A 23,254-nucleotide genomic window follows, 5' to 3' on the forward strand; every position below is an offset into this window, starting at 1 on the left:
TTAGCATAGCTTTAAAATTTTTTTACAGTTTTTCTCTGCTGTATCTGCAAACTTAATTGTATCCTAATAATGACGAATAAAGAAGACAACCAACAAATGTCATTGAAGACAGAAAGGCTGCAGCTACTTCAGTGTCAGACCCACTACTAATCTCACTAGTAAACAGCAGCTTAAATAAGCAGAATACTTGAAAAACCTGATGGAAAATTATAATGAAGATGACAATCTCAAAAAGCAAGATAATATATATATATATATATATATATATATATATATATATATATATATATATATATATATATATATGGTGTGAAAACTATTTGCCCCTTCCTGATTTCTTATTCTTTTGCATGTTTGTCACACAAAATGTTTCTGATCATCAAACACATTGAACCATTAGTCAAATATAACACAAGTAAACACAAAATGCAGTTTTTAAATGATGGTTTTATTATTTAGGGAGAAAAAATCCAAACCTACATGGCCCTGTGTGAAAAAGTAATTGCCCCTTGTTAAAAAATAACCTAACTGTGGTGTATCACACCTGAGTTCAATTTCCGTAGCCACCCCCAGGCCTGATTACTGCCACACCTGTTTCAATAAAGAAATCACTTAAATAGGAGCTGCCTGACACAGAGAAGTAGACCAAAAGCACCTCAAAAGCTAGACATCATGCCAAGATCCAAAGAAATTCAGGAACAAATGAGAACAGAAGTAATTGAGATCTATCAGTCTGGTAAAGGTTATAAAGCCATTTCTAAAGCTTTGGGACTCCAGCGAACCACAGTGAGAGCCATTATCCACAAATGGCAAAAACATGGAACAGTGGTGAACCTTCCCAGGAGTGGCCGGCCGACCAAAATTACCCCAAGAGCGCAGAGACGACTCATCTGAGAGGTCACAAAAGACCCCAAGACAACGTCTAAAGAACTGCAGGCCTCACTTGCCTCAATTAAGGTCAGTGTTCACGACTCTACCATAAGAAAGAGACTGGGCAAAAACGGCCTGCATGGCAGATTTCCAAGACGAAAACCACTGTTAAGCAAAAGAACATTAGGGCTCGTCTCAATTTTGCTAAGAAACATCTCAATGATTGCCAAGACTTTTGGGAAAATACCTTGTGGACTGATGAGACAAAAGTTGAACTTTTGGAAGGCAAATGTCCGTTACATCTGGCGTAAAAGGAACACAGCATTTCAGAAAAAGAACATCATACCAACAGTAAAATATGGTGGTGGTAGTGTGATGGTCTGGTTTTGTTTTGCTGCTTCAGGACCTGGAAGGCTTGCTGTGATAGATGGAACCATGAATTCTACTGTCTACCAAAAAATCCTGAAGGAGAATGTCCGGCCATCTGTTCGTCAACTCAAGCTGAAGCATTCTTGGGTGCTGCAACAGGACAATGACCCAAAACACACCAGCAAATCCACCTCTGAATGGCTGAAGAAAAACAAACTGAAGACTTTGGAGTGGCCTAGTCAAAGTCCTGACCTGAATCCAATTGAGATGCTATGGCATGACCTTAAAAAGGCAGTTCATGCTAGAAAACCCTCAAATAAAGCTGAATTACAACAATTCTGCAAAGATGAGTGGGCCAAAATTCCTCCAGAGCGCTGTAAAAGACTCATTGCAAGTTATCGCAAACGCTTGATTGCAGTTATTGCTGCTAAGGGTGGCCCAACCAGTTATTAGGTTCAGGGGGCAATTACTTTTTCACACAGGGCCATGTAGGTTTGGATTTTTTCTCCTAAATAATAAAAACCATCATTTAAAAACTGCATTTTGTGTTTACTTGTGTTATATTTGACTAATGGTTAAATGTGTTTGATGATTAGAAACATTTTGTGTGACAAACATGCAAAAGAATAAGAAATCAGGAAGGGGGCAAATAGTTTTTCACACCACTGTATATATATATAAAAAAGTACTTGCTACATTCACAAAAAAATTAAACCCAGTTTTGAAATGTCTGGATTAAGAAAACACAGTAACCAAAAATAATCAGATTGCTTAAATAAGTACAAGTCCAATTGCTTAAAGTATGAGTCCAACTAAAACCAGAAAATGCTGCCATTGCTGGGTATGGAGTGTTTTCCCAAGACTGAACTTGAGAGCCAGTGATCTGTGGTCTTTGTGCCTAATTCTCCCTCTAACCAAATGATGAACTGGCTGGAGGTTAAAAGACAGTTCACGCTAACATAAACCCAGTGGAGCTTTCCAAACAAAAAATAGAAGCTCTCAAGGGCAGGGAAAGTAAAAAAAAAAAGGGTAAAGACAGGGGAAGGAGGGGATTTTTACCTTTAATACATAATACAGCTCTCTTAAAACAAATTGCCTTTTCTGGTCACACTGAAGGCAGCTCAGATCCTGGAGAGCCATAGTGGCTGCAGGATTTCATTCCTGCCACTTTTAGATGTTAAATTATTCCTGCTGCAAATTAGGCAAGCATCTTTAAGCATAAGTGACTTATATTTTAAGATTCAAAATCCTTAACTGGTTGTTAATAGATGAATAGTTAACCATGGGTTTCAAGTTCAGCTTTTAAAAGGCCTCCATTTTAGCTGCTACCAATTACTCAAAGTAAGTTTTTCCTGTTAATGAAACATGTTAATTTAATTCAATAACTTATTTATTGCTCTCCTGCCACACCAGACACTTTTGAAGTTTGATTTTGTACTTTTTATCTGAGAGCATCATTCATATTTAAGATTTTCACTTTGTTCTTTTCACATATTTTATTGAAACACATATTGTAATTGAATCAAGTTATCCAGTTGTCTGGAGCTCACCTGGAATCTTTTTTTGTTTGCCTTCTGTGTCTTAAAAAAGATTCAACACAAAAGAAAGTTCTATTTGCAGCAATAACTGGTCACTAATTAAAGAACGTGGCTGGAATTAAAACCTACAGACAACTTAAAACTTCAAGGCTCAGCATTAAAGGGATTCTAAAAAGGCATAGAAAAACAAACCATTGGAATTAAAATAGAAGGGGAAAAAAAACAAACCAGTTAAGAATCATATTTCACCTAACATATAATTGATTGAAGTAGGGACATGCATTTTACAACAATGAGGTGTGTTGAAATTCTTGTTTTCAAAAATTCTTACACAGGTAAATGTAATGCAAGAGGGCTTATCAAAGTGTGTGCCTACAAGACTTTCCCAAACCCTAAAAACTGAGGCAGGTTTAAAAAAAAAAAATCTGCCTTAGCCATTTAATTTCTGCTTTTACAAAGAGACACAAAACCTTAAACAGAGAGCTTGGACAACCTGTGTTAGGGAGCAAGTAGAAGAGCAATGACCACTTAATGAGATGTGGAAGGGGGGAAATGCAGTGAAGACACACATGGAAGTATTCAAATGAAACAAATAAGAACTTTCAGCCTAAGGAAGGAAAGCATGTTTCCTCATAAAATACTCTTGTTACATAATCAATTTCAATAAAAAAATCATGAGATTGTTTTTAGTTTTAAAAAGCTAACAGCCCCCACTGTTTTTCAGAAAATAGAAATGTTTCTTTCGATTTCTTGGAAATAGTGCATGATTTCTAAATGTTATGTAAAACAATCAAAGCATTGTCTTTTTTTTTTTTTTTACATAAATGGATCAATTAAAAAAAAAAGAACAAACATCTTACACATAATGAGGTACATTTAAAAAAAAAAAAGCTCACAAAAACATAAGTCATTGAAGTCCCTTAAATGAATAAAAATCTCTACAATCACCCTATCAGTGAGAAATGTATCAAATAGAAGTTTTAAAATGAGTAAAACTGTATTTTAAAACCAAAAAGTGCCATTCAAAAATATAGAGCACCCGTTGTCAAATTATCATGTTGTCTTGTGGGGTGTGAGAACATGGGTGTGACTAGGTCACTGTAAAACAAGGGCAAGGTTTGTTTACCCCTACGAATTGCATGACTCTGCTGTGTTCATTAATGGGCATGGCAAAATTCTTCTACAAAACATGTCAGTGCTATTAATAGAAAGACATCCAGAGGGCAAAATTATATAAAAACCAACCTTATTGCACATCTGGCAACACTGCTCTCCACCCTATTATGCCCAGCACATAATAAAAGCATTCAGAAGAACAATTAGTATAGTGTTCAATTAAATAATTTGTACAACACAGATAAGAACATCTGCTTAAAAATTTGTAAACAGCACCAGATTTAAAAAAAAGTCACATGAACATAAAAAGTGTAAAAATGAACTTATTTGGTAAGCAGACCTTCACTTTTCAAGCAAACATCAGTTATAACAGATAAAACTTGTGATGGGTTTCCATTACATAGCGCCAAAAAGACGGAAAGGAAACAACAAGGAAAAATCGAACTCTTTTTCAGGGAAATCTGGACAAATTAGATAAGGAATTACTTTTAAGATAGAGGGGCAAGCATCTACTTAAAGGTTGCTGTTTTTTTTAAATCCCACCCCCATTCCAAATTACAAGATGGCTTAAATATTCTCAGGAAAAATACCCATTAGGTCAAATGAGCTGTTAAGAGGAAAGCAAAACATTAATTAAGGATAAACAAAAGAACCTTAAATTGTAACACAGCAGCTCTCATGGATATGGTGGACAACACTAGTTGTCCGTTTACCGTAATTTAGCTTATGCTGGCATTTAAAGAGTTGCACTGTAAGATTGCACTTTTACAGAAGGTCTAGTTATCAAAGGCCTATAAAATTAAAACCATCAAACTGCACAAGAGTAAAAAAAAAAAATACACAATAAGAAACATTATGAAATTGTACATCTAAAAACAAAAAAAAAAAAAAAAAGACTTTCCTTTTTGTATACAATCATTATCAAAAATGATTTGTTTAAATCTATTTTACAATCACTGGCTCTTTAGTCCCAAAACCCTCTTTTCAAACATTGTGAAGGTCTTTGGTGGCAAGCGAGATGAAGCTCCTGGACAAATACAAATCTGATATGACTAGAAGGCATTTTTTGCCATTTCATAAAGGCTACAAATCTAGTAGTGTACACTTGCCCCAGCCAGTCTGCACAAGTTCACTTTGGCCTTTGCTTGAGGCTTCAAACAGCTCCGATGTTGGTGCTTCATCTTGGCGACAATGTGGCATTCCTTGGGTGATCCCTACAGGTTTGCATTTACTTGGCTGACGAGATGAGCCAACGTACTGAAGAGCAGAGTTCTGGGTGAAAACATTCTCACTCCTTTCTTCCAAAGGAGAAGCAAGAACAAACTGTTTGTATGGGTTCTCTCTACAAGATTCTGATATATTACTCACTGGCTTGTGAATTTGATCATCTCCCAGACGAAGGGACAACTGTGATGGCCTTGAGACAGACTTACTTGAACCACTGCAGCAAAACTTTTGGGAGGAGTCATGCACTGGTACATCCCAACTAGATGTGCACTCTCCACACTGCTGGTCAAGACCATCAGTAGGCTTGCCAGGGGACCACATCTTCTCCTCCACAGTCCCCTGACTGCCCTGCACTTTCTTACTATCCACTTTGGGATGGATAACACTGTAGTTGATTTCTTTTTGCCATGGCTCACTGGGCAGATCAACAGCCTCTAGACTGGAGTGAACATTCCTTTTGCATTCAGTGGATGAGACCTTTCTAGTATACAACTCCCGTCGAGGAACCTGAGAACTGCTCCTTACATCTGGTGCACATTTTAACAGGTATGAATCAGAAATTTCACACTCTAAGCTCTCAATGTCGAGCGACCTGCTTCTCCTGTTCAAGGACAATGGTAAAGGCTTTGCAGACACTTCTTTACTAAAGCTAATCTGGCGTGGAAGGCTGGCTACCCCCCAGGGTCCACTTAGGAAAGATATTTGATCATACATGTCAAACATCCTCTCGTCACATTCTGCAATAGCATCTTTCTGTAGGTAGCTGTCATCAAAGGGTTCAAAGGGAGATTCCATGTCCTCATCTGGGACCATTTCAATCTGCTGGTCACATTCTTCTTCATTCTCCATGTCGACCACATCAAATGTCACCATGGTCGGCAGTACCTGTATGTTATGGGCAAAGGAAGACCCTGAATCTGAACTACCTAGACCCTTTGAAAAGTCACTAAACAATTTAGTGTTGTTTGTGAAGTCCACTAAGGCCTGGGAGAAAGATACAGCTTGGTCACATTCAAGGTCTACATTGTTCTTTATTTGTTCGGTGGCTGCATCTTTCCCTTTTCTTTCGATCTTATGGAGTTTGCAATTCCTAGCCTGTAAGGGTAATTCTTTCATTTGGTGACTAGTGGGGGTGCCATTGGAGGGGTCCAGATCACCACTAGGTGCTTTCACTGTGGTGTAATTTCCACTGTGACTCTGGCTTCCCGGTCTTAATTTTTCATGAGCACCTGCCCTACCTGCTTTAACAGACTGCAGTTGTAACTGCTCATTTTCAAGGCAACCTTGATGTTTTTTGCCAGATTTTGGCTTACATTCAGTGCTAGTTCTGTCAGGGTAGATTCTCTCTTTGCTCAAGCAAGCTTGCTCTTTTACCGACTTTTTCATCCGTCTTACTCCCCAGGCCATAAGCTCTTTCTGAATAACAACTAGCCTGGCCTCTTCAGTTTCTATTTGACACATTTTATCTGGAGCACTGGATTCTAAAATTTTATTTCCCAGACCCAAAGAAACACCTAAAAATTCAAAAGAGTCTGGAGAAGGGGGCTGTGTGTCAAAAGAAGGCTCATCCTCAAGTGGTGGGCTCATCAAGCTGTCATCAGGTTCATAGAGCTCATACAGAGCATCGCCGCTGTAGCTGTCCCTTGGAAGTCGTTCTTTCCTGATGCGGCTCATGCTTTCATCATCAGGTCCTGGAGTGGTGGAATCATAGTAGCCTTCATCACTGTTGGGAGCAGATTCTAATTGATCACTTTGAGGAGTAAGTAGATCTCTAACAGTACAACCATCAGCAGCACTTTTGGCAATTTCAGGGTAGCAAATATGGGGGCTAGAAATACCAGCTTCACCTAGTGAGCTATGCATCTCAATATCCTCCAACACATGCTGATGTTCTCCTGGAGTGTAGCAAACATCTGCAGCTGCCTCACCATCCCATAGACCCTGCAGATACTCATCAACTTCATCTGGAGAAGCCATCTCTTCACCACCCCCCTGGTATGTGATGTAACATGAGCTCCTCTTGCCAGCATTGCGACCTCTTTCAGCGGATACCGTACTTTCAGCCATACTTTCATCATCTTGGTCTGCAACAATGTCCCCACACCCAGTCAAAGAGTCGAAACTCTTCAGAGAAGACACATCTCCAAACATAAGACTGATTTGGTCAGAAGAACGAACAGAGGAGGGATCATGATCGGTGTAGTCTTGGCACACTTCAGACAAATGTGCCATTTCAGATTTCACACACAAAATACCTCCATCAACATCGACTTTAACTTCTAGTATCATCTCTTGCAAGTCAACATCTTTAAAAATATCACTGTTATGGCAGTATGGGTCTTTCATGTTTGACCCTACATCCAGAGTGCTGTTCTCTTTAACATTTACATCCTCTGTACACTCAGGCTTGTCCACCACCTTGTCTTGGCCAATAAGTGCAATACTGAGCAAACTTTCAGGCAAACTGTCTGGGGACTCAGTCTGGGCTTTCACATGGTCAGTAGATGCAGCTTTGACTGAAAGTCGAGGTGAAAATTCAGATGGTTCACTTTTTTCCTTGTTCTTCTTGTTGCGTCTGATGCTAAACAAGCTCTTTAGGCCCTTCTTTGGTCGAGGAAGAGACTTTTCAGAGCTCAATTTCTGTTCAGAGAACTCAGAGTTTGAGCACAACAGAGCATCTGATTTCTTATTGCTATTAATAGAGTGTACACTCTGGGAGCATGTCAGCATATCAGCAGCACCATGCTTCTGGCTGTGGTATTCAAAATCTGCCACAGGTAATTCACCAGCTCTCCCAACATCTTCCCAGTTTACATCACTGATACAATCATGGGTTTTGCTTTTACCAATTCCCTTTTTGGATGAGCTTTTTGTGTGTCCTTTGTGCTTGACTCCAAAGAAGCTAGGCAATGTACAGATGCTCTTTCTCCCTCCAAAGAACCTGAATGCAGTCTTTTTTATTTTGCCTGGTGCCTGCTGTTCGGAGGTTGCACCATCAGCTGCCTCTGAAAGCTTGTCTGCTTCTGTTGCCTGTGCTTTGGAATCAGCAGTCTTGTCCACAACACAGGACAGGGACTCTGCCTTTGTTTGCATACTTCTACTGCTGGTGTCCATTGGTGCCAACAGGAGTCGTCAGGCAAATTTAGCTGCACAAATTGCTGCAACTGTTGCCACCACATGACTCTTTATAGGAAAGAGTTTGGAATAGCATCTTATACCTGAAATATAAAAACAATATATACGTGACTAGATTTTAATAGAATTGCGGATTTATCTAGCAGGATTTTGATATTTAAAATCAAAGTCTAGATATGTATTCATTTTTACATTTACATAATCGTGCAACAGTCAAGATACAGTTACAGGTTTATGATCAAACACTTGGCTTCTTCATTCAGGGAGGGATTCCAGCTGCAATATAAAACTACAGTGTTATTTTATTAAAGATGTGTATCTAATGAAATTTTCTTTTCATAGAAAGTGCCTTTTTGCACTACATATGCTCATAGTCCTTTCTAAAAAATGTTTCCTAGTCATGGAAGCAGAGTTTCAAGCGTCATACACACTTAACTGTCCTTCAGTATTGCACAGATTCCTTTCTGTTTTCTTTACTGCACAAGCACCAGATGCACACTCTTTTAGAGAAGCAATTCCTGCCCAACACTGACTTATTGCTGGATCTCCTAAATAATGTTCCAAGTCTTTATTTGAAAACTAACAGTGTCAGATCAGGGGGAGTGTGAACGTGACAGAGAATAAAATTGAATAAAGGCAACTTTTACATGTACCATAAATTTCAACTGGCTGTTACAGACTCAAATCAAATGTATGTTTTTATTGTATAATAGTATTAATAATAATAGCAGCTCACTGCTCAAAATGCTAAACGCAGGGAGAATGCGGACTCAAACCAGCAGTTCTTACCTCTGCAGCTAACACTTGTTTTGTTATACCTTTTGTGAAAGTGTTTATTTGATATCTGGACTTCAGTCTACACATATTATACACTTGTCAAAATTTTGTCATTACTGCTATAACAGGGAAAAAAAAAATCTGCTTTAGTTAGGTGTTCAACTTTTCTTGACTCGCATTTCCTGTCACCCTACATTTACACAAATCATTGTAGACACGGAATACACATGAAATGTATGTATTCCAAATAATGATATATTATTTACCCTATACAATTTCAGACACTTAACTCCCAGATATGCAGACTTCAGCTGTGAGAATTTTGTGTTCACCTTGAACTAATTGGGAGACAGATGAGCAGGCAGGGGGGAGGGGAGAGGGAATTTAAGGTGGCCCTGCATTACGAATATTTTCATAGGCTTCCGAGATTCTAGTGTTAATACATGGTCTTGAATCAAAATGTAATACACACTCTAATCAGTCTCTAAGCTAACACAACACGTTTGCTTTCCTTTTAGATATGATACAAGCTTTATAGACATGAATTAAAATAAAGATACAAGTTTTACTGCATTTTCAACAAACACAAAAAAGCAATCTAGCATTTAGCTGATATGTTTTTATTTATGACATAAAGTTAAATGTACCATGTGCATATGCATTGTGCTGCAATGTACCCAACACGTTAGAATGCATTTATTTCTGGCATAAATAATCTTCCACAGCTTATTCCCATGGATCTGTTGCAAAGATAATTATAAACTTACAAAATCTTCTACCCAGTATGCAAAATTAGTGCAACTTCAGAGATTAATATCCTTTTTCATATCTTATACTGTTGCAGGATGCTAAAAAAGTATTTCTGCACTTAATTGCTAGTCATACTAAGCGTCTAGTAACAACTCCAACAGCATATTTTATTTAAAAAATACCCAATTCCATTGATTTTAAAATCCCTCTAATAAAAAGCAGCAAGCATGCAGGTGAATCAAATCATCTTAAAATAAAATTGGTTAATTGCTATTTTATTAAGTTAAAAATGTAGATAAAGTGTACTAATATCACCATTACAGCATTTGAAAATGCCAATAACCTGCAAGTGTTAGGAGTTTTGTTGTAAGTAATAATCCACAAAGAAAAAGATATACTGAGGAAGAAAAGCCAGCCAATTTCATATGACATTTGCATAATCTACATTACTAGGTTCATGGTTTATCATCTCCAAATAGGTCAGCTGAGTTTTGCAGAAGTGTACTGTATGTTGTTCTAAAAGCGGATGCCTGGGTGTTCTGTGATGGATTGACATCTCTTTCAACAACCGTTTCTGCCTTCTATAGGCACTGCAAAATTCCGCATGGGATGAAAATGGATGAAGAAAGGTTGATCAAATGTGAGAATCCATGAAAAACTAGCAAGTAGATCATATTTAATCAACGTATCAAGCAGCTGACGGAAGACAGTCCAAATGGTTAAAGTAAAAACAATGAAAGCTAATCAGTGAATTCATTTAGGCTTCTAGAGTCACTACTGTCACTTGTACAGAGTATAGTGAAATCTTACTATACTCAAGTAAACAATACAACACATCACACCACTGACAGCAATCATGACTGAATATTGTTACCTTATCTCAAAAATTCTCCCAGTTACTGTATCTGGTTAAGCCCTACAAAAACATTAACAATTGTAGTATACACATGTTCTTGGATCTCTCTTTTAATAAAGGAAACAACTAAATGAATTTAAATACTGTAAAACCCTTGATTTAAAGGGTCTCAAGTACATCCGACTACATGTTGCATTTTATTAATAATAATGAAACTCCAGTCTTTAGTTTTCAATGATTAGCATACTATGGTTTTGTACCTATCAGGTCACAAGCTAAAGAACAGTTTCACTTTAAAACCCCATACGAACTATAGAGGTGAGTAAAATGTGATTATAAATGGAAAATATTCAACCACCAAGTGATCAACAGCAAGTCAAGTCAAGTCAAGTTGGGGAGCATGCACTGCTACAGTGCATTGTCGCACTCACTACACGATGAAACAACTCAGGATCACCGGTTGGCAACCCCCCAGGCAGACGCACGGTCCAGTCCCACCCTCCAGAAATGACCCTCTATCTGCCGCAGCCAGGTGTTATGTGGGCTACCCCTTGGGCTGGTCCAGCCACTTGGGTCCCCAACAATTAGGATCTTACGAGCCGGATCACCCTCGGGGGAAACGCGCCACATGGCCGTAGCGCCGTAACTGACGCTCCCTCACAATGCAGGTAATATGCCTCATTCGGGACTCCATGAGCAACCGCTCACTCAACACAAAGTCAAACCAACAGTACCCAAGGATGTTCCGGAGAGACACAGTACCAAAGGACTCCAGTCTTTGTCTCAGGTCACTGGATAGCGTCCATGTCTCACAACCATATAACAAGACAGGAAGAACCAGAACTCCAAAAACTTGGACCGTCGTCCTATTGCATAGATATCGGGAGCGCCACACACCCCTTTTCTAGCGACCTCATGAACCCCATGCTCTCCCAATCCGTCTACTGACTTCATAGGAAGAGTCACCAGAGACATGAATGTCACTGCCAAGGTAAGTAAACCTCTCGACAAGGTCAACACTCTTTCCGCAAACAGACACACTGCAGATGGCTGTGACCCACAGGGCATTAAAGGCCTGGATCTTGGTTTTAATCCAGAACACCTGCAAGCCCAGCAGATTCTTTGCTCAGTCTCTCAAGAGCCCCGATCAGAGCCTCCATTGACTCAGAAAGATCACAGCATTGTCAGCAAAGTCAAGATCCAGGAATCTTTCTTCACCAACAGATGCCCCACAGCCATTGAACCCCCACGACCTTGCCCAGCACTCAGTCCATACAAGCATTGAACAGAGTAGGAGCAAGAGTACACCCCTGATGAAAGCCAGAATCAACTGGGAAAAACACAGAGGTTCTGCCTCCACTCTGTGCAGTAATCACAGTACCAGTGTACAGGCTGGCCATGACATCCAACAACCTTGAGGGTATACCATGAACCTCAGGATGTCCCACAGGGCAGCTTGATCAACTGAGCTGAACGCTGTCAGGGATGCCAGTGGACCAGGCTGGGACGCCTTAAGGGACCAGAAGAGGGTCTATGCCCGCCCTGGATCACGTGGGGGCCACCATCCTGGTTGCTTTGGGGGCCACGGGTAGAGGGCATGGAAGCCCAACCCTGTAGGGACCCGTAGTCACCGCCAGGGGGCGCCCCAATGCCTTGGGGACCCTGGACCTCAGCACTTCTGCCACACCAGGAAATGCTGGGGGGGGGCTTGAAAGAGGAGCAGGGACACCTGAAGAGCTTCCGGGAGAACAGCCGGCACTTCCGCCACACTGGGGCGTGTCCAGGGAGGAGTGCCGGGAAACACCTGGAGCCCATCCGGGATGGAATAAAAGGGGCCGTCTCCCTTCATTCAAGGCTGGAGTCGGGTGGAGGCAGGACAAGGCAGGAGAAGAGAGAGAAGAGGCGGCCCGAAGAAGAAGGCATTGTGTGGCCAGGATTTTGTGGGGTTGTGTGAGCATTTTAAATCCTTCTAAATAAAAGCGGTCGGGATTGTCCTTCCATCCCGTGAGTGCTACGCAAGCGCGGAGTTTCACACGCCCCGTCCATTTTGCAATGCACGATGGGATTTGCAGTTTCGTTTTTCCAGGTAAAAGATGATTTTCTACTCCAGACTGCGATATCTTCTTCTTCTTTCTTACTATATAAAAGCGGTCGGGATTGCCCTTCCATCCCGTGAATGGAAAGCGTAGCGGTATTCCGCTTATCACAGACTTACTACTTGCAGCTTGCGGTATGAAGCGACATGATGTGAGCAGAGTTCTGGTGCTCCCATCTTTCCCTTGCTTTTGTGCGCGATGCGCTGGAAAAATAGACAAAATTATGTCTCTGGAAATAATTAATGTTGATGGAGTACAAATGCCTCACCGCGTAGTAAATATCAGGGGGGTTCGACCTTAATATAGAAAAAAAGTTTAAATTTCATCACAAAAATAACAGAAACTACGAGTATTAAAGTAATACCGCTCAAATGCAATATAACCAAATTAATGAGTTTGTATAAAATATCAAATTGATCTACATATTGAATTGCCTTAAGAAGTGGTGAACTTAAAAGTCGGTCGCCTTAAAAGGCGGGTCAGCCTAGTTGTAAATAATTGTTGTAAATAAACGTGTGGTGGTGGAAAACAACATGTCTGCCTGTCTGTGCCCGGGCCGCGTCCACATCTGGCTAGTCGGCAGGATGCGCCATCTGGTTCAAGATGGGGACCTGATATCAAAAATCTTGTTGTGGATGGTCCGGCGCAGCAGGGGACACCCACCCACGTGCCGCGGGAGCGGCGTGCACACAGCCCCGTGGGCTAAAATCTATTTTCCCCAACGACGGATCGACGGTGTGTGGAGCTGGACTGCAGCGGGCTCCTGTGGGTGTGCCGTTGCTAGAGGCGCCCGGGACAGCATTGCGTCTACGGAGGCCACACCGAGGACATTTCTTTGGCTGGATGGGACCCGGGAGGGGAGTTCCCTGCCGGTAGGCAGTCGGCCCAGGGGGGCGATACGTGTGCTTTATTTTGTAGGCAGGGACAACCCGGATCCGCGTCAGACGCATGCTGGTCGGCGGGGTTTCGACGGCACGGTGGCGCCTGCGGGAGCTGGTGAAAAGGAGCCGCTGCAGCTTCAGCAAGGCTGCCGGCAAGCACGTCGCCACCGCAGGAGGGGAGTCAAAATGGCCGCGGACCAGAAGTCCCTCTCCCTGACAGGCACGTGGTTGGATGGTGTGTCTTACGTGCCTGCCGATGACTGGAGAGAGGCGGAACGAAGGAATGTCCATCACGTGCCGGGGGGAGACCCGATTGGGCCGGAGGAAGAGGCCCACAGGAAGTTGCCGGCGTCTGGGGCTGACGGACAGGTAAGCTCCGCGTCGGTTAACTTCCTGTCTTTGCCGGCTGCTCTGTCCGAGCTGGAGTCGTGCCTTCAGCCCATGGAGCAGCGTGTGTCACAGGTGCTACGTGCCCTCCGAGCTGAATTGCGAGTCCTGGAGATGAAGGCGGTCGTGTCTATGGAGGAGCTTTTGGTGGCGATCAGATGGCGCGATGCTGGATTCTTCAGCCAGAGTTGTAAGGCGGGGAAGGCGAGTACAGCCGTCCCCGTACAGCATGAAGGAGGGTCTGCTGAAAACGGCTGTGATTCCAACAATCAGTATCAAGTAAGCAGTCCTCCGACAATGGATGCGGCGCAGGGGGCTGCGCGTGCGGTGAGGGGAGAGACAGTGAGAGGGCTGGCAGGACAGGGCTGTTGAGTGCCCCAGGTCCTAGCGCCCTCCGCCCCGAGTCGGCAGCAGTCTCGCGCCGCTCTACAGGGAAACAGACGGGAAGGAGGCTCTTTCTTTTTAATAAAGAGACTCAGGCCGTCAGGGCATCCCAGAGCGACAGGAGAAATTACAGGGTGAATGCTGGTTCCTCCAATAGGAGGGGACGTGGTGCTGGGTGCACACGTCCTGGTGCTGGCCGCTTCTGCGGGTGCAGAGGAAACCCTTGAGGTCAGTGGAGAGTAAAGGAGTGCAGGTAGTTCTGTCTGTTACAATGACAGGAGGGACACAGAACCCGCAGAGGGGGTGCCGAACAGGAAAGTGCCGGATGGAGGGGGGAACGCTGCCAGTACGTGGCACAGAGGGACGCCAGGGAAGGGTGTCCAGGCAGCGGTTCTGCCCCTTTGTTTCTGTCTGTTTCGGGGCCGGACCCCGGACAAGCAGTAGGACCCACTTTGTTGGGAACCTGCCCTCAGGAGACGGGCTGTCTGCTGGAAGGACTCTCCGCTGGCGTGCGGGTGCCGCCACGGCTAGAAGAGGCTACGAGGGAGCGAGTGGCTCCAAACAAAGGGGCGTGAAAACCTCGGAGGGGGTGCCGGTAAGAGGGGTGAGCGCAGCCTGTGCGAGACACAGGAGGACACCAAGTGGTGGTGTCCAGGTGGCGTCTCCGCCCCTATCCCTGTTGGGAGAACAGGGCCGGACCTCGGCTGCCCAGGATTAGGACCCGCTTCGGGGGTAAGCTGCCCTTGCGGGACGTGTCGCTCCCCCTGACTGGTCTTCGCTGGCTGTGGGGCACTGTCAGGGATGCCAGGGGCAACAACCCGGTCGGGACGCCTTGAGGGACCGGAAGAGGGTCGATGCCCGCCCTGGATCACATGGAGGCCGCCATCCTGGTTGCTTTGGGGGCCACGGGTAGAGGGCATGGAAGCCCAACCCTGTAGGGACCGGTGATCACCGCCAGGGGGTGCCCCAATGCCTTGGGGACCCTGGACCTCAGCACTTCCGCCACACCAGGAAGTGCTGGGGGGGAAGAGGAGCAGGGACACCCGGAGAGCTTCCGGGAGAACAGCCGGCACTAACGCCACACTGGAGGAGTGCCGGGAAACACCTGGAGCCCATCCGGGATGAAATAAAAGGGGCCGTCTCCCTTCATTCGAGGCTGGAGTCGGGTGGAGGCAGGACAAGGCAGGAGAAGAGAAAGAGGAGGCAGCCTGAAGAAGAAGGCATTGTGTGGCCAGGACTTTGTGGGGTTGTGTGAGCACTTTAAATTGTAAATAATTGTTGTAAATAAACGTGTGGTGGTGGAAAACAACATGTCTGCCTGTCTGTGCCCGGGCCGCGTCCACAACACTTTATGAAAAATCGATAAAAGCTACAAAGAAACTCTGCCGATATTCACGTTTGCGCTCCATGAGAACCCTCAGTGCCAGGATGCAGTCGATGGTAGACTTCTTAGGCATAAAACCAGACTCTTTCGGTCACTAGTAGGTGAGCAAGTGATTACAGATCCTATTGAGGACAACCCTAGCAACGACCTTACCCGGCACCAAGAGCAGTATTATTCCCCCTGTAGTTGCTGCAATCCAGGCGATCACCCTTCCCTTTCCAGACAGGGACAACAAGTCCCGTTTTCCAGTCAGTTGGGATGATGCCAGTCTCACAAATGGAAGCAAAGATTGCTTGCAATGCCAGGAGGACAGCCTTACCACAAGCCTGAAGAAGTCAACCCTGGATACCACAGATCCCTGTAGCCTCCCCCCCGTCAGCTGGTTTACCACTTATGCAATCTCAGTGAGATTGGGTGGTTCACAGCTAATTGGAGAATCGGCCTCAAAGACCGTGGACCCAGAGATATCCAACATTCTAGCCGGAGGATCAGCTTTGAACAACTGCTTAAAGTAGCCTTCTGAGTACAGTGGTGGTTAATGAAGTGGATTTCAACCTTTCTATGTCTTACACTCCTAGAAAAATGTTTGATTTATGGTTGCATCCCCTCAAAAAATATTATTGCATTTGCAGATGAAGTCAAATTTCTAATATTTGTACCACAAGCTGAAACACTTACAGCGGGTAAACAAATTTAACTTAAAAAATAAAACTTTTAACCCAGGGCATAAAATTTAAACATAGATTTAGCAATTCACCTTTATAAATCTCAATAATCTTGCAAATCTGTCCCATGTGAAGCTTAAACACTCAACTGATGATCCGGGGGTTAGGGTATCCCAAAAGGCATCAAGCACCACAAGGAAATGATGCACAATCTAACAGGATGGGTTCTGGGGGTTCAAAGACCACTGTAAAGCAGTGGGTGCACCACTAAGCAATGAAACACAGTGAACAAGCTTTGTCCCCTTATAACTGTACTGCAGTTCAAAAACAGAGGTGCCACACAGTTAAAACTGCTGCACTACTGTCAAAACCACCAGCAGTCGAAATGGGATGAGTGTAAGCATCAGGGTGCATCCAATTCAGTCCCCTTTGCTCCCCAAAAGGCAAAAATGTCAAACTTTGAAGTCAGTGATGTTTCACAATTGGAGCTTGTACATAAATCAATACTAGACCTTGACCATCTCTATGGATCATTGAAAGGTCCAAACTACATTCTCTTAATTTAGTTATTTGGCTTTATAAATGCGCCACCCGCAGCAAGGACCCAGCAAGATTGGGCTTTTCTGCAGCTCATCCACAGGTAACAATTACATGCGCAATGCTTGATTAATTTCATATCATAGAAGAGGAGCACTCATTAATAAATGACCTACAAATGATAGCGTACTACAAGACACCAACTGCACCATGATGAAGTTAGATAATGCACCTCACTCAATTTTGGCAAATCGTGATGCTGCATTCCCCTTTGTTGCACCCACTGAAATGCCATCTAGCACCCCTCTGGGGCTGCTGACACTCCAGGTTGTGAACCCCTGGCTCAATGAAAGGAAAATGCTTTTTTCTTTTTAAAAAAAAAATCTTTAAAAGAATGCCAGACCACAATTTACTAACATCTTCTACAATAAACAAAACTACCGGAAAAAGCAGAACATATAGGAGACAAGGGTAGGAAGACTTAAAATGGCATAAATCAAAAGGAATGCTCTCTTACCAGAGACTACCGTCACCTGTTTAAAATAGCAGTGTCTAGTCTCTTCATTCTTGTCACCTGCAAAATATAACAACATATCACAAGATTCAGTCACAGTACTTGGAAAGTAAGATTTTTACTAGGGAAAGATTTTATAGAAATGCACAAATTACAAAAAAAATTCACATAAAGTGTTTTTTGCAATGATACAAATTTAAGAGGAACACAAATATTTACGAAGTAAATACCAATGTGAACTGCAAGTTACACAATGTCTAATGCATTGTCTAGCTGTATCTTCCTGTATTCTAAAATGTTTATGAATCTAGCATGTCTATTTCAGAAAGTATCCAATTTTTTCATTGCTATTAAAGTTGACAAGTACAGTAAGTGGATTCTAGTGGCTAAAGTATTGGATCGTAAACCACAAGGATGCTGTGACTCATTGAATGGTTGAATGCAAGTGTCACTAAACAAAACATAAGACATGTACAACTGCTGTTGTGACCATTTCTGCAAGAACAGATTCTACTTTTTTCCAAACCAGAACAGTACAAAGATTTTATGAAAAGGAGTAAATAGCTGGTTCAGATGAAAATCAGATCTGAAGTAATGGGGACACAATCACTCACCATAACAAATTGAAATCAAAGGGCATCAAATCAACAGGAAAGTTTACCAGAACCAACCAAACAAGTCACTAAATGTAGTTGTGCATTCAGCCTGAACAGCTCTGTAATTCTGTCTAATCCAACAGTTTAAGGAAAAACTCCCTCCATCCACAAAAAAAATTACAGTGATCTGTAACACTAAAGGAAGGAGCTTCCCTGCATGTACCTGTGAATTTTCTGTGTATATGTTTAACAGAAAAGCAGCGTGGTAGCAATATGGTTATGAATGTTACTTCATAGCTCCTGCTGCCTGTTTGAGTCCAAGCTGAGACAATGACTATGGAATTAAAATACTCTCTCTGTCTGAAATTTGCCAGGTAATACTTTTTCCACCCACACTTGCAAGATATGTACTTTAGGTTAATTGGTGACTCTGAATTAGATCTGTCGTGTGTGTGTGGTGTACAAAAGAATTCCACTTCTAAATGACTGGCTACATAGTACCATTTGGCCAAAGTTGCTGAGAAATAACAGAATAAATTATTAATCCATCTATCCATCCATCCATCCATTACCAACCCACTATATCCTAACTACAGGGTCACGGGGGTCTGCTGGAGCCAATCCCAGCCAACAGAGGGTGCAAGGCAGGAAACAAACCCCAGGCAGGGTGCCAGCCCTTGGCAGAGCACACACACCAAGCACACACTAGGGACAATTTAGAATTGCCAATGCACCTAACCTGCATGTCTTTGGACTGTGGGAGGAAACCGGAGCACCCAGAGGTAACCCACGCAGACACCGGGAGAACATGCAAACTCCACGCAGGGAGGACCTGAAAACAAACCAAAGTCTACTAACTGCGAGGCAGCAGCGCTACCACTGCGCCACCATGCCACCCCCCCCCCCAAAAAATATTAATGCTCTGTGAAATATCAAGCAATAGAAAAGAAAAAAGTACATATTTAAAGGGCTTATGATTTCTGGGAGCTTCAGTAAAAATTTTAATTTCCCCTTGGGGATAAATAAAGTACAATCTAATCAAACTTAGTCAATTAACATCAGAATTAATCAGGGACATATTTGATCATTATATCTTTTGGAGATTCAAGATGAACAGGAAACGCAGAGGAAGAACAACTCTCAGTTACCTTATTCTGTCCACATTCTATTTTTCTGAGATTAAACTAGCTGCTTTTTTATGCATCTTTTTTAAAGGTTCAAAGGAGGTAAGATACAAAGTGAAAAGGTATTGAAGCTTCAAAAATATAACAGATTACATGCTTCTTTATCTGTCAAAAAATAACTATAAAATACAAAAATCAAATAATATTGACCAACTGTTAAATTTTGTAAGATGAAATATTAAAGGGCTTGGTGACATCTCAGTTCTTTGAAGTCTGGCAGTTTTCCTGCAGTAGACCTTTTGAAATATTATGTATCAACCTACGTAGAAAGGAGATTATAGTAAAACACCTTGTTAACATAATCATAGCATAAAGCCCAGGCAAGTAAGATATGGTATTTAGTATATTATGGACATGAAAAAATAAATTATTAACTGCATCCAAGTTAGCATATATGAACACCATTGACACAACAGGGTTCTTAGCCAATGTTCTCTCTGTACCCTCCTTAAAGTTAAGTTTACTCCTAGAAAAACAAGTCAAAAGGTTTACACCTTTTCCAAAAATAAAAAGTGCAATTAAATGTAACAGAAACATTTACCTACCAAAACATTAATATAAATCAGTAGGAAAAAGAGTATCTAGTGTCCACTGTCTTACATGTCCTTCGTGTGACATGTTTTGGCCACCATTACATACCACAAATCAGGAGAGTAGCAGTGTATAGCAGGGTAGAATGTCAGTCTAATGACCAATTTGAACCATCATCACTGTCGCTTGCTTCAACTACAGTTTGCTCTAAAATGGTATTCAGAGCTACTCATTTACACACCATTGTATTTTGGTTGGAAGCCCTACCCCACTATTGAATAATGATGAGTAAACTTAGTGGCAAAACACATAGTAAAATTAATTTTATGAAGTTTGATGCAATTTTATCTACTAGACAGTGTAAGAATACTGTTCAAGAATTATTTGTACTTAACACTACAAAGCGGATTATTACACGTCACCCTGAGTCTGACTTGGGAATAACTACTGTAGATTTACTTAGACTTTCAAGGCAGTCACATTCGAGGATAACATCAAGCAGGTTAATTCCTAAATACGAGCCATTTTAAACAGGTAATGTGATGATATTTTAACTGTGTATTAAATCCTACACTAGACAGATCATCTCAGATCACAACTAAATTATCTAAAACTAGCAAAATACCTGCGCTTCGCAGCAGCGAAGTACTGCCTTAAAATTTTTATTAAGAAGAAAATTAAACCTTTTTAAACTGAGGGAAAATATACCAATAATTATTTGTTATGGATCTCTTTGTATACCACATTGTGAGTTCGGCCCTCCGGTTGTAATATTACCAAGCTGTGCGCTGCGCTTACTCTTGAGCATGCAATGTACAGTTGGCCATGTGAACAGTAATCTTGTTTCACATCTCACAGCTTGGATTGCTGCTGTCATAATCGGTTTGAGTTTCCTGGTTTGTTTCAATTACGACAGTATTTGTAGGACTTGTGTTGAAGAGACATTTGGCATCTGTCAAGCTTTGTAAGTATACAACCAGTTTCATCGATAACTTCACATCCAGCTTTTAAGAGTTTAAACATTCATAAACATCAAAGTGTCCACTACTGAAATCATCACCTGTGAATCTAAGATGTTTAAGAGGCATTGGTGGTTGTCGAAAGTTGTAAAATATTTGGCCATTTCGGTACACTTGAAAGCGACAACTGAACAATTCAGCCGCAGCCATCAACTCACATGAAGATCCATAGGTGAAGGGCTTAAGCATTTCACTCTTATAGTGCTCATGTGTAGTATAATTATCTCCTGTACCGTCATCAGTCCACACCTTGAACCTGTCCCAGTCATTCAATACATAAGACACAATGTTCCTCCAGATATCAAGAGTGAGCCTGATACGGCCGTGCAATATGTAACAAAGAGAATGGAAAAGGCAGGTGCCATCTCTGGGCATGGAAACCACTCGGTAAGTGACAGTTCTTTCATCGATGGTGATCACCTTGATAAACAAGTTAATGGAGTTATAGTTGGAATGATAAAGGAAATGGGTACCTGAACAATGTAAAGTAAGTCTAAAATACCTACACAATAACTATAATCGTAATAAATGAACAATAAAACAGTGGAGAAGCCATGGATTAAATTAAAAGGCTGTAGTTATCAGCAGGGAGACGTGAATCCCGTGGCGTAGCAAGGAAGGGAATGTAGAGACTGGAGCGACGGACAGCCTTATATAGGCAGGCAGCCAACAACGTGGGAGGCGTTGGGATGGGGGACCCAACGCCGCCTCACACGGTGACCGAGCTGCAGGCTATGGACGTATATATGTATGTAAGTAGGATTCAGTTAGCATTGGGAATCCGCGTACCAAATTTCTTGAAGATGGGCCCATAAGTAACAAAGACCGTTGAAAAGTTCAATATGGTGGCTGACAGTGGCATCATACCACCGAAATAAGTACATACATTGGTTTCGGTTAGCGCAGGGAAGCTGCCTACCAAATTTCGTGAAGATGGGGTCATAAATAGGAAAGTTCAACATGGCGAACGTTGTCAACCGTTATGACCGTTACAAGTAGAATTTCGGAATGAAACCTGCTTAACTTTTGTTAAGTAAGCTGTAAGGAATAAGCCTGCCAAATTTCAGCCTTCTACCTACACGGGAAGTTGGAGAATTAGTGATGAGTGAGTGAGTCAGTGAGTGAGTGAGTCAGTGAGGGCTTTGCCTTTTATTAGTATAGATTGGCTTGTTAATTTGACATTTTATCAGGAATAAAATGATGGAAAATTTATTCTCCTTAAGTTATTAAGGCAATATTTTTTCTTTTTAGTCCATAGTTATTTACGCATGGAAGATTCTTGTAGCTTTAATGCCAATGGTATACCTGAACATGCTCCTCTTATGGAAAACATTAAGTATTATTATACTTAATCATAGGCGAGTCAACCCATTTATACCAGCAAACAAGGACTTTATTAAATTCATTTTTATACAAATTGTTATTTTCATGGCAGGATCTGGAAAAGCATATTTGAAAGAACCAATTTCATGTGTTTTGCACACAAATTGCAAACTAGAAGTACATCATAACTACCGATATTGTTATGCTTTTCTTGGTGGTTTATTAAATTACGGATTTTTCAAATGTTTATTTTTTCCTCTGTGCTTAAAAATCATTTAAAAAGCGGCCTGATTATGCGGCGTATGCTATGCCACAGGTTGGCTAGTATTGTTTAATGGAACCAGATTGTTAAATGGAATCTTGTGAGAGGATGCCTGAGGAGTGGAGAAGAAATGTATTGGTGCAGATTTTTAAGAATAAGGGGGATGTGCAGAGCTGTAGTAACTACAGGGGGGTAAAACTGATGTGCCACAGTTATGGGAAAGAGTAGTGGAAGTGAGGGTAAGAAGAGAGGTGATGCCAAACAAACAGCACCACAGATGCAATGTTTGCTCTGAGGGTATTGATGAAGACGTATAGAGAAGGCCAGAAGAAGTTCCATTGTATCTTTGTGGACCTGTAGAAAGCATATGACAGGGTGCCTTGAGAGGAATTGTTGAACTGTACAGTGATCCCTCGCTATATCGCGCTTCGACTTTCGCGGCTTCACTCTATCGCTGATTTTAAATGTAAGCATATCTAAATATATCACGGATTTGTCACTGGTTCGCAGATTTCTGCCGACAATGGGTCTTTTAATTTATGGTACATGCTTCCTCAGTTGGTTTGCCCAGTTGATTTCATACAAGAGACGCTACTGGCGGATGGCTGAGAAGCTACCCAATCAGAACATGTATTACATATTAAATAAAACTCCTCAATGATATATGATGTGCTTCCCGCACGGTGCTTCGCATACTTGAAAGCCCGAACAGCCCTATTGATTTTTGATTGTTTGCTTTTCGCTCTCTGTCTCTCTCTCTGACATTCTCTGCTGCCGACGCGCACTCCTTTGAGGAGGAAGATATGTTTGCATTCTTTTAATTGTGGGACAGAACTGTCATCTCTGTCTTGTC

The 23,254-nt window shown here is 42.1% G+C and overlaps 1 protein-coding gene across 1 annotated transcript in view; it reads right to left on the reverse strand.

Annotated features, from left to right (window-relative positions):
• Window positions 1-1,886: 1,886 nt before the first annotated feature.
• The window catches only part of amer1 (APC membrane recruitment protein 1), a 33,212-nt gene continuing 11,844 nt past the window's right edge, over window positions 1,887-23,254 (reverse strand). Inside the window, exons 2-3 of the mRNA XM_039766328.1 lie at window positions 17,490-17,546; window positions 1,887-8,338 (exon numbers count right to left, since the gene is read on the reverse strand). Coding sequence (XP_039622262.1) covers window positions 4,977-8,234 — 3,258 coding nt within the window. The 5' untranslated portion in view covers window positions 8,235-8,338; window positions 17,490-17,546 and the 3' untranslated portion in view covers window positions 1,887-4,976. The remainder of the gene's footprint in view (window positions 8,339-17,489; window positions 17,547-23,254) is intronic.

Source organism: Polypterus senegalus, chromosome 10, assembly GCF_016835505.1.
Source record: "Polypterus senegalus isolate Bchr_013 chromosome 10, ASM1683550v1, whole genome shotgun sequence".
In the NCBI taxonomy this organism is placed as follows: Eukaryota; Metazoa; Chordata; class Cladistia; order Polypteriformes; family Polypteridae; genus Polypterus; species Polypterus senegalus.